The sequence below is a fragment of the Anomaloglossus baeobatrachus genome, chromosome 11 (assembly GCF_048569485.1).
Source record: "Anomaloglossus baeobatrachus isolate aAnoBae1 chromosome 11, aAnoBae1.hap1, whole genome shotgun sequence".
NCBI classification, from domain to species: Eukaryota; Metazoa; Chordata; class Amphibia; order Anura; family Aromobatidae; genus Anomaloglossus; species Anomaloglossus baeobatrachus.
Genome location: NC_134363.1, coordinates 37,414,446 through 37,428,894, shown reverse-complemented (window position 1 = coordinate 37,428,894; position 14,449 = coordinate 37,414,446). Strand labels below are relative to the sequence as shown.

Below are 14,449 nucleotides of genomic sequence, written 5' to 3'. Positions count from 1 at the left end.
TAGATACACGGCTCAGCAGACAGTATCACACAGGACAGGATTAGATACACGGTTCAGCAGGCAGTATCACACAGGAGAGGATTAGATACACAGCTCAGCAGACAGTATCACACAGGATAGGATTAGATACACGGCTCAGCAGACAGTGTCACACAGGACAGGATTAGATACACAGCTCAGAAGGTGTCACAAAGGACTAGATTAGTTACACGGCTCAGCAGACAGTATCACACAGGACAGGATTAGATACACAGCTCAGCAGACAGTATCACACAGGAGAGGATTAAATACACATTATTGGAGACGGTAGTAGCGGCGGTGGGGGGAGGGGCGCCGATACTCACATGCTCTGCATACACACGCACGCAAACAGCTCTGCTGCATGCATGACGGCGGCGGCGAAGAGGGGGGGGGGGAGCGGGGCTGGGTAGAGCGGAGGGAGGGGGTGTCATTGGAGAAGGGAACGGCGGGGGGAGAGGAAGTGGCCCAGTGCCCCGTACTCACACATCCCGGCAGTTGACAGGGGGAAAGTGGAGCAAACAGCATACGCTGTGAGCTCCACAATGATGGCGCTGATCTCCTCCCTCTGCTGTGATCTGGACAGCCCAGAGGGCGCGTCCAGGTCACAGCAGACGCCTTCTCTAATGTTACTAAATGGAGTCGGAGCCTGACTATCGGAGAGTATGCCCAGAAGGCTCCCATAACAGAGGTAACTGTCGTTACAAACACCCAAATCCAAGATGGCAGCTCCCAGTGCTTCAGTAAAACTAGAATTAAATAAAAACTAAATAAGCAGTGATTTTAATTTTGTATTGAAAATACTTAATTTCATAATCACTATTATTAATACAAAAATAAAAAACCGCGATACCTTCCCTTTAAGAGGATTATCGGGCAGTTTGAAAATGGTATAAAGAGGTTTATTCCCTGAATTGACTTCTGATAGGGAAAAGCTTATGGATTGCTAGAATTCCAATAGCTGGGGTACAAGCCGCTATGATGGGGTCAGGCCAGCCCGGCTAATCAAAGAACCATATTGAATGCCAAGAGGTAAGGACATTTTTTTTTGCCTTTTATCCAGTGGTCACAGATTACTGACCTGGCCGATGGACTGGAGTCTTGTGAATCAAACCTTCCATCTCTAGTTATTTATTATTATAGCGCCATTTATTACATGGCGCTTTACATGTGAAAAGGGATGTACATAAAAAATAGTGCAAGGATACAGTAGATGGGAGCAGAGCTGGTCATGCAGCGGTATAGTGGGGTGATGGGGATGGGTGAGGATACAGTAGATGGGGCAAAGCTGGTCGGGCAGCAGTATAGTGGGGTGAGGGGGATGGGTGAGGATACAGTAGATGGGGGCAGAGCTGGTCGGGCAGCGGTATAGTGGGGTGAGGGGGATGGGTGAGGATCTAGTAGATGGCGGCAGAACTGGTCATTCAGCGGTATAGTGGGGTGAGGGGGATGGGTGAGGATACAGTAGATGGGGGCAGAGCTGGTCAGGAAGTGGTATAGTGGGGTGAGGCGGATGGGTGAGGGTATAGTAGATGGGGGCCAAACTGGTCATTCAGCGGTATAGTGGGGTGAGGGGGATGGGTGAGGATACAGTAGATGGGGCAGAGCTGGTCGGGCAGCGGTATAGTGGGGTGAGGGGGATGGGTGAGGATATAGTAGATGGGGGCAGAACTGGTCATTCAGAGGTATAGTGGAGTGAGGGGGATGGGAGAGAATACAGTAGATGGGGCAGAACTGGTCATGCAGCGGTATAGTGGAGTGAGGGGGATGGGTGAGGATACAGTAGGTGAGGGCAGAGCTTGTTGTGCAGCGGTATAGTGGAGTGAGGGGGATGGGTGAGGATACAGTAGGTGAGGGCAGAGCTTGTTGTGCAGCGGTATAGTGGGGTGAGGGGTTGGGTAAGGATACAGTAGGTGGGAGTAGCACAGGTTGTGCAGCAGAATAGTGGGGTAAGAGGGATGGGTGAGGACACAGTAGATGGGGTAGAGGTGGTCGTGCAGCAGTATAGTGGGGTGAGGGGGATGGGTGAGGACACAGTAGGGGAGGGCAAAGCTGGTCATGCAGTGTAGTGGACTGTGGGTTACTGCAGGTTGTAGGCTTGTCGGAAAAGGTGTGTCTTCAGGTTCCCTTTGAAGGTTTCTACAGTAGGTGAGAGTCTGATGTGTTGGGGTAGAGCGTTCCAGAGTATGGGGGAGGCGCAGGAGAAATCTTGGATGCAATTGTGGGAAGAGGAGATTATAGGAAGGAGAAGAGATCTTTTGAGGTTCGGAGCTTGCATAACATGTAAGTACCAGGAAACTAGGTCACAACATTTACTTACATAATATGGAGCCAACTGTGTTTATAATGACGGTAATGTGTACATCCCCTCCCCATAAGAAGGTCTCTGTATAATGATCCCCTGATCACTGCGAATCTGCCAATACAAACAGATGCTTGTCAAGAAAAGTTGAGCTCTGTAGCAGTGTGTGGAGAAGCAAGGGACTAAAATGTCAGCTGCCAGATGGGGAAGGAGACTGATTTATTTCTTAGTTTCTAACTTCAAAAACACTTTTTCACCAGTTCTTAAGAGCCTTTCCGACCTTTATGGCAAAAAAAATATTCATGATATAACCTTTATAATGGCTGCAGCTTGACAAAAAAAAAAATTAACCCAAAAATAACCCAACATACCAAGTCTTTGCTGTAGGATGATAGTCGTCCAAGAAAGTGAGGGGAAGAAGTGAAGAAGGGACAGGCATGTGTAACAACACGATAACACCGTGATCCATTTCTCGATTTATTGTTTTTAATTAGAAATGCAATATAAGAAAAATACAAGGATAAAATGCGACAACATGCAAATCTGTACAACAGGACAACTGCGGAGGATACGTGGATGATCACACTTTCTAAACACAGTATGGCACAGGGAACTGTACATCCATGTACACGTCTTCAAGTGTTTTTCATAGGTCCCTGCAATGACAAAACAATCAATTACCAACTAAAATTGAGCATTTCTGCCAGATCTTCAACATGACTTGGTGCAAATTTTGTCGTTTGCCTTGTGGACTTTCCGGAAAGTTGCCTGAACCCCTCCCCCCTCACACCAAACAGCCAGACCTTTGTTATTTTAGCTTTATACCCATTACATTACTTATTTTTGTGTTCACATTTCCTTCCCGCTTTCCCTAATCCTATAATGGTAGCACGATGCAGGTGGAGGACAAGTGATCGCCAGGTTCCTATAGACACGCCACACAGGACGCAACGCCCGTGTATTGGCGAGCACGGAGGTCACTGTGCCAGGGGGATTCTGGAAACTAACGCTACGGTAGACAATAAAACTATGCTTCGTTACTAAGGTATTAAAAAGGTATAAACATAAGGAAATCAGCCATAACATTAAAACCACGGATAAGTGAAGTGATCAGCTCGCATTTTCTTGTCACAATGGCATTGATAAAGTAGCGGGATGTATCAGGCAGCGAGTGAACAGTCAATTATTGGAGGCGATGAGCGGAACGCATGAAAAATGGGGAAGTGCAAGGACGGAGACAAAACATCCTGTGGGGTGTTCTCAGGATAAGGCACATCTTGTGGGGTGTTACAGGGGATAATGCACATATTGTGGGGTGTTCCCCGGATATGTCGCATCCTGTGGGGTGTTCCTAGAATATGGTGCATCTTGTGGAATGTTCTAGGGGATATGGAGCATCTTGTTGGGCGTTTCCAGGATATGACGGGTCTTGTAGGGTTTTTTTGAGATACTGACCTTATGGGATGTTCCAGAGAATACGACACATCTTGTGGGGTGTTCTCGGGGGTACAGCCCATCTTCTGAAGTTCTCCCACGGTAAAGCGCATCTTGTGGAGTCCTCACGGGATTTGCAGCATCCTGTGGTGTGTTCCCAGGATACTGAACATCATGTTGAGGAGTTTCCGGGATATGCAGCATCCTGTGGAATTGTTCACGGGGTACGGCGGATCTTGTGAGGTGTTCCCGGGATACGGATCATCCTGTAGGGGTGTTCTGTGATATGGAGCATCTGGTGGGGATTTCCCAGGATACAGAGCATCCTGTGGGGTATTCCTAGATACGGATCACCCTACAGGGTGTTCAAGGGATATGGAGCATCTTGTGTTGTGTTCCAAGGAGTATGGTACATTTTGTGGGACGATCAACAGGGATGTGGCACATCCTGTGGGGGTGTTCCCGGGATACGGAGAGTCTTGTGGGGTGTTCCCAGGATACTGAGCATCCTGTGGGGTGTTCCCAGGATACTGAGCATCCTGTGGGGTGTTCCCAGGATACTGAGCATCCTGTGGGGTGTTCCCAGGATACTGAGCATCCTGTGGGGTGTTCCCAGGATACTGAGCATCCTGTGGGGTGTTCCCAGGATACTGAGCATCCTGTGGGGTGTTCCCAGGATACTGAGCATCCTGTGGGGTGTTCCCAGGATACTGAGCATCCTGTGGGGTGTTTCCAGGATACTGAGCATTCTGTGGGGTGTTTCCAGGATACTGAGCATCCTGTGGGGTGTTCCCAGGATACTGAGCATCCTGTGGGGTGTTCCCAGGATACTGAGCATCCTGTGGGGTGTTTCCAGGATACTGAGCATCCTGTGGGGTGTTTCCAGGATACTGAGCATCCTGTGGGGTGTTTCCAGGATACTGAGCATCCTGTGGGGTGTTTCCAGGATACTGAGCATCCTGTGGGGTGTTTCCAGGATACTGAGCATCCTGTGGGGTGTTTCCAGGATACTGAGCATCCTGTGGGGTGTTTCCAGGATACTGAGCATCCTGTGGGGGTGTTCCCAGGATACTGAGCATCCTGTGGGGTGTTCCCAGGATACTGAGCATCCTGTGGGGTGTTCCCAGGATACTGAGCATCCTGTGGGGTGTTCCCAGGATACTGAGCATCCTGTGGGGTGTTCCCAGGATACTGAGCATCCTGTGGGGTGTTCCCAGGATACTGAGCATCCTGTGGGGTGTTCCCAGGATACTGAGCATCCTGTGGGGTGTTCCCAGGATACTGAGCATCCTGTGGGGTGTTTCCAGGATACGGAGCATCCTGTGGGGTGTTCCCAGGATACTGAGCATCCGGTGGTGTATTTCCAGGATGCGGAGCATCCTGTGGGGTGTTCCCGGGATACGGAGCATCTCGTGTAGCGTTCCAAGGAGTATAACACATTTCGTGGGATGTTTCAGGGATGCGGCACATCTTGTGGGTGTTTTACGACGGATCTTGTGGGGCGTTTCAGGGATACAATGGGACTTGGTGGAATATGACCGGTGTACGGCACTTCCTGTGAGGTGTTCCTTGTATGCAGTAGTTAGTACCTCCCAAAAAGTGGTCAATAAACAGCTTAGAGAGAACTGACAGAAGGGTCTCAGGTGTCTGATGCTTGGGGGGAGTGAACGTTAAACCCTCTAGTCCGATCTCAAAAAAGGGCTACTAATAAGTTATTAAATAGATCTATTAGACCTGATGAGGCTGGTGTACTTACTTTAAAAAAATTCTAGAATGGCTGTATTCTGCGTTATGAAGTTCAACCTAATATCAGACCACCTACTGGTACTGAGCTCTAGTAGTCGTAGACATATACGAATCATTACTTACTTTTTGTTTTTTTTCCTTTTAGAGGTTCATATCACCTGGCCATGGGCTAAAACATAAATACATGTACATGGTCACAGAGGGAGAAGTGGTGATTATTTCACTTCGTATATACTATGCATTTGGGGGGGTAAAACATTTTTACAATTAGGTTTCACTTAACATTTTGCATAGTTTGCTTTCTATGGCCTGCTGAATGAGTTAACTAAGAATAAGTCAGTGAGCTCATTCTAATCAGATATAAACCTCACTTATTACTCAATTCTGAGCTCTTCTCGGGTGAGACAAACTGAAATTTGGGGGTCATAAATCATCTTAGAGGCGCTCAGAAAATATAAGGCTAATAAAAGAGTTACAAACCCAGAACGAGCTCACTGACTGATTCTCAGTTTACTCGTCAGCGTGTAAAAAAAAAAAAAGATAAAAATTGTTTTTAATTAAACCAAACTGAAAAAATGATTTTAACTCCTAACACATGCATTTCAATGCAAATTAAAAAATAAAAAAACGGTCCTCAATGGTGTAAATCTCGTTAACTGATCGTGCATGTTAAGCGTATCGTATAAAATGAGTGTAAAATTACTCAAATAAATTAAAATTATATATATATAAAAAAGTGCAGCAAAATATAAGCTATATATATAATACACACATGGCGATTAAGAGCAGAATCATTATTTGTTGTGTTATATGCAACAACCTTGGCTTCTTAGTTATAATATGAAATGAATATGCTTCTGGCAGATTTACTAAGGTGCACAGCGTGAACATTGGGAGAAATATTCGGAAGTCCATCACCACAAACATGAAAGATCCAAGTGAAAGAAGATGCAGTCACCAACATCCAAATTGCCAGGTGCTGACCCTCGCTATTGGCAGCAGTAAGGCTGGGTCGTCATTATTAAAAAAAAAGTAATAAAATGTCACTAATGTACATAGAATTCCCGTAGCTTAAAGGGAATTTTCAGTTAGCATATGTTATAATAATTTGCTTATCAGTGGGGGTCTGAGTGCTGGGATCCGTATTTCACTGCTCCATTTATCTACTATGGTACTGCTGGAAAATAAAGGCAAGTGCAGACCTCAGCTGCTTGATAAGGAATGAATGGAGTGGCGGTCACATGTGCGCTGCCGCTCCATTCTACTGGGGATTCAAGTCCCCCTGAACGGACGACTGATTAATAATATGTCATGTGAATTGAGGCCTTGATAACCTTAAGCTCTGATCAAGAATTAAAATATAGTTAAAAGAATGAGTATTAGTTTGCCACTCCAGTTTAGAAAGTGCAACTGGGTAAGTTATAATTTTTCTAGACCTAAGGACAACCACGTGAGGTTTATCACCACGTACAACAATGAGTGGGATAAGGTAAGAGGGATTTTACGTAAACATTGGCCTATCCTGACCACTGATCTACAAACGGCCCCGGTTACGGCTCCATTTCCCTTACTTACCGCCCGACGAGCACCAAGTTTGAAGGACCTTTTGACACGTAGTCATTTTGTCAGACCTACACAGAAGCTCCAGCGTGGTATCACCCTGAGGGGTTCGTTTCCATGCGGGGACTGTAATGTTTGTGGTTACATGAATTCCACCTATAATGTGTTCCATAATCCCCAGGACTCTACGGACCACCATATCCACACCTATATCAACTGCAAAAGTAGGAATGTCATTTACTGCATGGTCTGTCCCTGTAATAAACTATACGTTGGACAGACAACACAAGAACTGCGTAAAAGGATCCAAAAGCATTTTTCTACAATCAACTTGGCGGCCTCTGATTTAAAGAAAGGTAAATCATTGACTTCGGTGGCTGCACATTTTTTGTCCCATCATCGTGGTAACCCTCGTGGTACCCGCGTTTATGGACTTCAAAAGTATACCAGTACTGCCAGGGGTGGTTCTTGTACAAAGTGGCTCCTTCAGAACGAGTCTCGCTGGATTTTTAAACTGCATTCGGTTGCCCCGATCGGCCTGAATGAGGAGCTTTTGTTTACTGTTTTTTTGGGTTGATGCTCTCCTCTCCTTCTTTTCATCCTTTATAGGTTCATTAACCCTCTTCACGTCGAATATTGGGTTCCATCCCGGCCTTGGACCACGACTGCTTCACAGCTCACAGTTCATCTAACATCCATTATGGACTCCAATGTCTTCATCTCTTATTTCTACCACATATGGCGTTCTCCTCTGGAATCTCTAAGGAATTTATTGTAACTGGATACACATGGACTCTTGCGATCTATCCCTTGCCCACATGTGACATTGACTCTACACCTGGTTTTTGGTATTCACGGATTCTTGCGTTCCTGTGTACAGACTCTGCTCCTACACATTAGACGTCTTCTATATGCCCTTGTGTCGGCATCTTCTGGTCATTGCCCACATGCCTATATGAACATCATGGCATTGACGGCTGTTGTATGCCACTCTTAGGCCGGTTTCCTCCCCCCCTTTTTTTGCATGTGGTTCTACACATTGGTTATTTCCTTTGGTGGCCACACGCAGTTGGGTTATACGGGCCTTAAGAGATGCAATGGATATCCTTAAATTTGTGATCAGTGGGTGTTTCTTCTTATACTTGCTATCCTGGGGGTACAGGGTGGCGCCACACCATGTTGATATGAACTGGGTCCCTATATTTTCAGATCCTCACCCTAGCATCATCACACAGATATGTGTTCTGCTCTATGGGTTCGATTATCGCCCGTCTGTGTTTCATCTGAGGGCCTTAGATTGGTTAATTTATGGTATACAATGCCCCAACCATTGATAACCTTGGGGGGCCCCGTACCTATTATAGTGTGTTGGTCCGTCTACACGCTTGTATTTCGTGTATATGGATATTCATATACACATGCGGTCCTACATGTATACACATATGCGTGTACACATACGCCTATTTACGTACATGGGCTCTCGGTTTACTCTTGCCCCAGTGGTTGGTTCATGTCCCTATGCATGACTAGTGATAGCTTACCTGCTTTCTTCACTATAAGTACTGGCTGCACCTCTGCCATTTGTGATGTTTCTTAATTTCATAAACTTCTCTCATGTGTGGCAGGAATCTATTTTGCTTTCCCTCTTCCTTTTGTTTTATTACAAAGGTGTTGGACTGGTTTATCCATGCTGTGCTATGCTCCTATTATATGCCATCATGGGGGCTTCCCTGTGCACGGCCACGTGCATGGGCGAAAACATGCCTAACAGGATAGTGCATCTATGCGTTTGTATGTACATGGGCATGCGTGGCTCCATGATACTGCGCGTGTGTGTCTGCGCATACATATGTGCGTATTTTCATGTACACACATACATCTCTTGCTCACCTATGGTGCTGTTGCATGCCGCACAGGTGTTGATAGGGATATTTTATCCCTTATTCTAACGGCTATGACAAAAACTCCCCCTGCTTTATTTATGATCCTCCTTGACTCTTACCCATGTGGTGTATGTATCTTCTTGATGCTACTATTTTTACTCTGTAACTATTGATCAATCGTTCATAAAAAACTTTAAGAGCATCTCCATACTCTATATCTATAAGTGTCCGTATTCTGAATTTCATCAATGTGCCCTCCTGTTGGTATATATTGCTTGGGGGCGGCTCTACCTACTTGTGGCCTTTCATATACCTTGCGCATGCGTATTACCGCGCTATACACGCTACTCAGCTTGACACTTTGTGTCTCATCTATATGTGAACCGCGCATCGGTTTGCGTGTGCGCACATGCATCTGACTGTTCAGTCCTTTTTGATCTTCATGTCTTCCCGTCCAATACCGCACTGCGCATGCGCAGGCATAGTGCTCGGCGGCGATCATCATCTCTTGGCGTTTGCAAGCACAGGTGAGTGTACTTGTGTCTATATTCGTTGTATTATTTATATGCCTCTGTTCAACAGGTCTTTACTTTCCCTGATGAAGCTGCTGCGGCAGCGATACGCGTGGGGCTTCCCACTCTGAGTCAGGGCTCGTCACCCCCTTGGTCCATGGTGTTTTTGTACCCTGTGTGTCATCATCCACGTGTGGGGCTGCTGCTCTTTATGGCTATTTAAGCAGTTAACCATTGGTATTTGGGTCTCTGTGTGGTATGTGGGCACTTGCCAATTTGTTATTTGGCCTCTTGTGTCCATTCTATCTATAGGAACTTATACATTCGTACAAATTTTATATTATCCTTTGGCATTGCTGGGGTTTAGTACCCGGCCTGGTTACCTGTATGGTGTACAGTCCAGTACATATTTGCTTCACAGGCAGGGCATTTCTCTATAATTGCGGATAGATGTTCTTGCTTTCCCCCAGCTCTGCCTTGACCACATTGATATACCTGTACCATTGTATATGTATTATTATACCTTCTTCACAGACGCCGCCCCCCATTTAATGTTGCTCTCTATTTGCAGTGTGTAGCTACTATATATTAACTTTACATGTATTAGTCATTGCTGTACCTTACTGCATTGTTTACATCTTTTGCAACTTCCAGCCACCCATTGTAGTTTCCCACAGGGTTTCTCACCACCTTTTTGTGTTGTATATATCATTATGCATGTCTAATAGGATCATTGTGATCTTGTCTATTGTTCACCATGGCCATGGTTATATGTGGGCTTAGCCCGGCTCCGAGTGTGTTGTTCTTCATGTCTTTTTAGTGCTTTTAAAATTTCACGTGTTGAATAAAGCTTTTTGTACATTACTATTTATACTGTGGTTGGTGAAGGAATCGGCCAGGGAGGCCTCTGGCTGTGTAGTCGTGGCAGCACTATAGTTCAGGCACGTCCCTGGCTTCATCACTTCTTTAAGATTAAAACAGTGTGTGTCAGTGTCTTCGTTCTCCAGTACACAAAGAGTCTTCAGGCAGGAGTGGAATGCAATAAAAGAGAACATTTATTTGGCACAGTCAAATAATCCGGACCACAGACAGAACAAGAAAACCAGGCAGTTGCAGACACTTTCAGTGGAGCTGGGGACAACCTGACCAATCGCACCCTCTGGTGGGGATATGCCCAAAGTACCCTTCTTCCTCCGGGGCTCCCACTCTTCAGCCAAGCATACACCGGACCCACACCGGCAGAATAGGCTCTGAGGTTGCGTCCACCTCCTTATCTCCGGTGTCCCCCGCTGTTCCGCTCACGCTCTGCCCGAAGTGCACACACTGCTGTCCCGGATCTCACTGTTCCAAACTCACACCGATAAAACACTCCGGTCAGCGGATTACGGCAATATTAGTGGAGCTGGGGACAACCTGCCCAAACGCACCCTCTGGTGAGGATATGCCCAGAGTACTCTTCTTCCTCCGGGGCTCCCACTCTTCAGCCAAGCATACACCGGACCCACACCGGCAGAATAGGCTCTGAGGTTACGTCCACCTCCTTATCTCCGGTGTCCCCTGATGTTCCGCTCACACAATCGCACTTGCCGCTCCAGATGTTCACTCTCCGCTGACCCGGATCCTCTCTCCCACACACAATCAGACCTTCCCTAGATATACGGCCGACTCCTCCTCCCCGGTGGCAACAGCCGTCCCACCCGGCCACTAGGGGGTGCCCTAACACATCATATAACACTAGTAAAAACATTTTTAATAACAACAGTACCGGGTTAACTATGCTAGACTGGTAGGGGGTAGGCCCACCCACTACATGCCTCCCCTCTTAAAATCCGAGCCTCCCGGCAAGGCTCTTAAACACATAAACACATAAAAACCTTTTTGGGTCAGTCCTCAACAGCGGCACCAGTTCAGCGGCGCTCCCGGTCTTGAGGGGCGCTTGATGGCGCAGCGGCGCTCCCGGTCTCTGGATAGCGCCCGGAGGCTCAACAGCGCTCCCGGTCTTAGATGGGCGCCCGGAGGCTCAACAGCGCTCCCGGTCTTAGATGGGTGCCCGGAGGCTTCAGTAGCGCTCCCGGTCTTTGCTGGAGGTGCCCGGAGGCTTCAATAGCACTCCCGGTCTTTGCTGGAGGGCAACAGGCCCGTAAAACTTTTGAACAACAAGAGAAACCTTCTGCCGGTTTAAACAACACCGGTCTTTACAGGTGCTGGAGTGAACAGCTTACTCTGGGGGCCAAGCTTTCTTCCATTCTTCCGCTTGAGCCTGGATGTAGGCCCCCAGAGATTGTCCCGGCTGGCGGCGGATTCGCCTGAAAGACACCGGAGCGTAGCACGGTTCCTCCGGCACAGCTGCTGCAGCTCCTCTTGGCGGTGATGGCGTTTCTGCCCGGGACGGTGGTGGCGCGGCGGGCGACGCGTCCAGCATGAAAACCGGTTTGTTGTTGACATTTTGCGTCACCGCTACCACGGCTGGAACCCTCTCCGGATCGGGGGTCGGTTCAGCCGCTGCCTCTGGGATGGCAGCCTTGATGCGCCTGGGGTGAGAGGGCTCAGACAGACTCGGCCTAGCGTGACTCCGGCGCCGCTCTTGCTGCTCCTCCCACTCAATCTCCTCCTGCCACTGCTCCGCTTCCCGGGGGGTCGGCGTGCGGGAGACACAGACGGCAAACAGGCCGCGGCTACCGGCATCCGGCAGAAAGGTGACTTTTTCGCCCGGCCAAAGGGTGTGCAGTCGCTTAGGGAGTCCTTCGACATCGAGATGAACCCGGTTATAAAAATAATCATCCCCGGTCTCTACTTCTCGGATGAAGCCGTATCCCTCTTGCTGATTAAACTTGACTACCACCCCGGTCACAAACTGCTGGGCTAACTTCTCGCCACCGGAACCGGACAGCATTTCCCGGACAATGGTCTCAGCCAGGAGCCGTTCCTGGACGGGGTCAGGCTTCGAGGGCGGAACACCGGGGTGCGACTTCTCCGGCGGGGCGATGACTGGGTCCCAGAAGAAACCCAGGTGGTCCTCCTCTAGACGCCCGGCTAACTCCTCGGCCGACTCTGGCGCCGGGACAAATGGTGTGGCGGCGGCGTTAAGCTGCGGGGTGTCCCATGGGAAAGCAGCAACCCCCGGACGGCTTGGCATGGGCGGGGTAGCATAGGTCGCCTTCACCTCTGTAATGGTGCTCCCGGTTTGAGCGTCCCATGAGGTCTTCCAAGAGACCTTGTCCGGTCTTGTAGAGCCTCCCGGCCCAATGGGAAGATCCGCTATCGCGGCCTCGCTCGCAGGGGCGAACCGGGGTCGGCCTCGGCCAAGGCTGATGAGGGCCATAGTCGTCGCCAACTCCGCAGGTTGCCCAAAGTTCTCCATCTCGGTTCTCAACAGAATCGCTGGTAATGGCGGTGGTGTCGACGCTGAGACTGGAGGAAGTGGAGGCGGGTCTTCGTTTCCCGCTTTTAAACGGACTCCACCCCCAGCCTCACGCATCATCTTGGCTCCTCCGCTGAGGTACTTTTTCCTCTTCTTCACTGCCCTGGGGCTGACGCCTCCCCTCTTTGGGCGGAGTACTCTGTGCTTCTTCTTCGGCACCAGCCAGCCCCAGGCTCTTCTTTCGGCGCCAACTTTTCGCGCGCTTTCGTTATCTTCACAGACGACGGCCATCTTGCCGCCATCTTGTCCCCGGTCCAACGCCTTGGGCACTTCTTCCTCCCACCATGGGACTGGAAATCTTCTTTCATAGTCCGAATTCCGTGCTTCAGGCACTACTTGGTCTTCCGACTCCTGGTTCTCCGGCAAGGGACTCGGATCCTGCCGACTACGCCACATGAAGGAATCGGCCAGGGAGGCCTCTGGCTGTGTAGTCGTGGCAGCACTATAGTTCAGGCACGTCCCTGGCTTCATCACTTCTTTAAGATTAAAACAGTGTGTGTCAGTGTCTTCGTTCTCCAGTACACAAAGAGTCTTCAGGCAGGAGTGGAATGCAATAAAAGAGAACATTTATTTGGCACAGTCAAATAATCCGGACCACAGACAGAACAAGAAAACCAGGCAGTTGCAGACACTTTCAGTGGAGCTGGGGACAACCTGACCAATCGCACCCTCTGGTGGGGATATGCCCAAAGTACCCTTCTTCCTCCGGGGCTCCCACTCTTCAGCCAAGCATACACCGGACCCACACCGGCAGAATAGGCTCTGAGGTTGCGTCCACCTCCTTATCTCCGGTGTCCCCCGCTGTTCCGCTCACGCTCTGCCCGAAGTGCACACACTGCTGTCCCGGATCTCACTGTTCCACACTCACACCGATAAAACACTCCGGTCAGCGGATTACGGCAATATTAGTGGAGCTGGGGACAACCTGCCCAAACGCACCCTCTGGTGAGGATATGCCCAGAGTACTCTTCTTCCTCCGGGGCTCCCACTCTTCAGCCAAGCATACACCGGACCCACACCGGCAGAATAGGCTCTGAGGTTACGTCCACCTCCTTATCTCCGGTGTCCCCTGATGTTCCGCTCACACAATCGCACTTGCCGCTCCAGATGTTCACTCTCCGCTGACCCGGATCCTCTCTCCCACACACAATCAGACCTTCCCTAGATATACGGCCGACTCCTCCTCCCCGGTGGCAACAGCCGTCCCACCCGGCCACTAGGGGGTGCCCTAACACATCATATAACACTAGTAAAAACATTTTTAATAACAACAGTACCGGGTTAACTATGCTAGACTGGTAGGGGGTAGGCCCACCCACTACAGTTGGCGTGCCCCTTATGCATATGCGGTGCTTTTTTCTTCTTTTGGTCGTGACCAGAGCATGTGACAGCATGTGACCGGGGCTTGCCACACTGTCTTTGAACTGTAAAGTACTGTATTGCCCTTATGTCGGATCTGCAAGTGCGGCAGAAAAACGCTGATGTGTGGGTACCTTATCCTGGTGGAATCGCAGCTTCGATCCTCAAAGCAAACACTCGGGAACAAAGGAGGGATGAATCCGGGTGCAGATGC

General features: G+C 49.0%; 1 protein-coding gene across 1 annotated transcript in view; it reads right to left on the bottom strand.

Moving 5' to 3' along the window:
- Positions 1 to 2,784: 2,784 nt before the first annotated feature.
- Positions 2,785 to 14,449, bottom strand: part of LOC142256621 (cell adhesion molecule CEACAM7-like) — a 93,088-nt gene continuing 81,423 nt past the window's right edge. Inside the window, exons 4-5 of the mRNA XM_075328400.1 lie at positions 5,624 to 5,669; positions 2,785 to 2,975 (exon numbers count right to left, since the gene is read on the bottom strand). Of these exons, the coding sequence (XP_075184515.1) occupies positions 5,650 to 5,669 (20 nt within the window). The 3' untranslated portion in view covers positions 2,785 to 2,975; positions 5,624 to 5,649. The remainder of the gene's footprint in view (positions 2,976 to 5,623; positions 5,670 to 14,449) is intronic.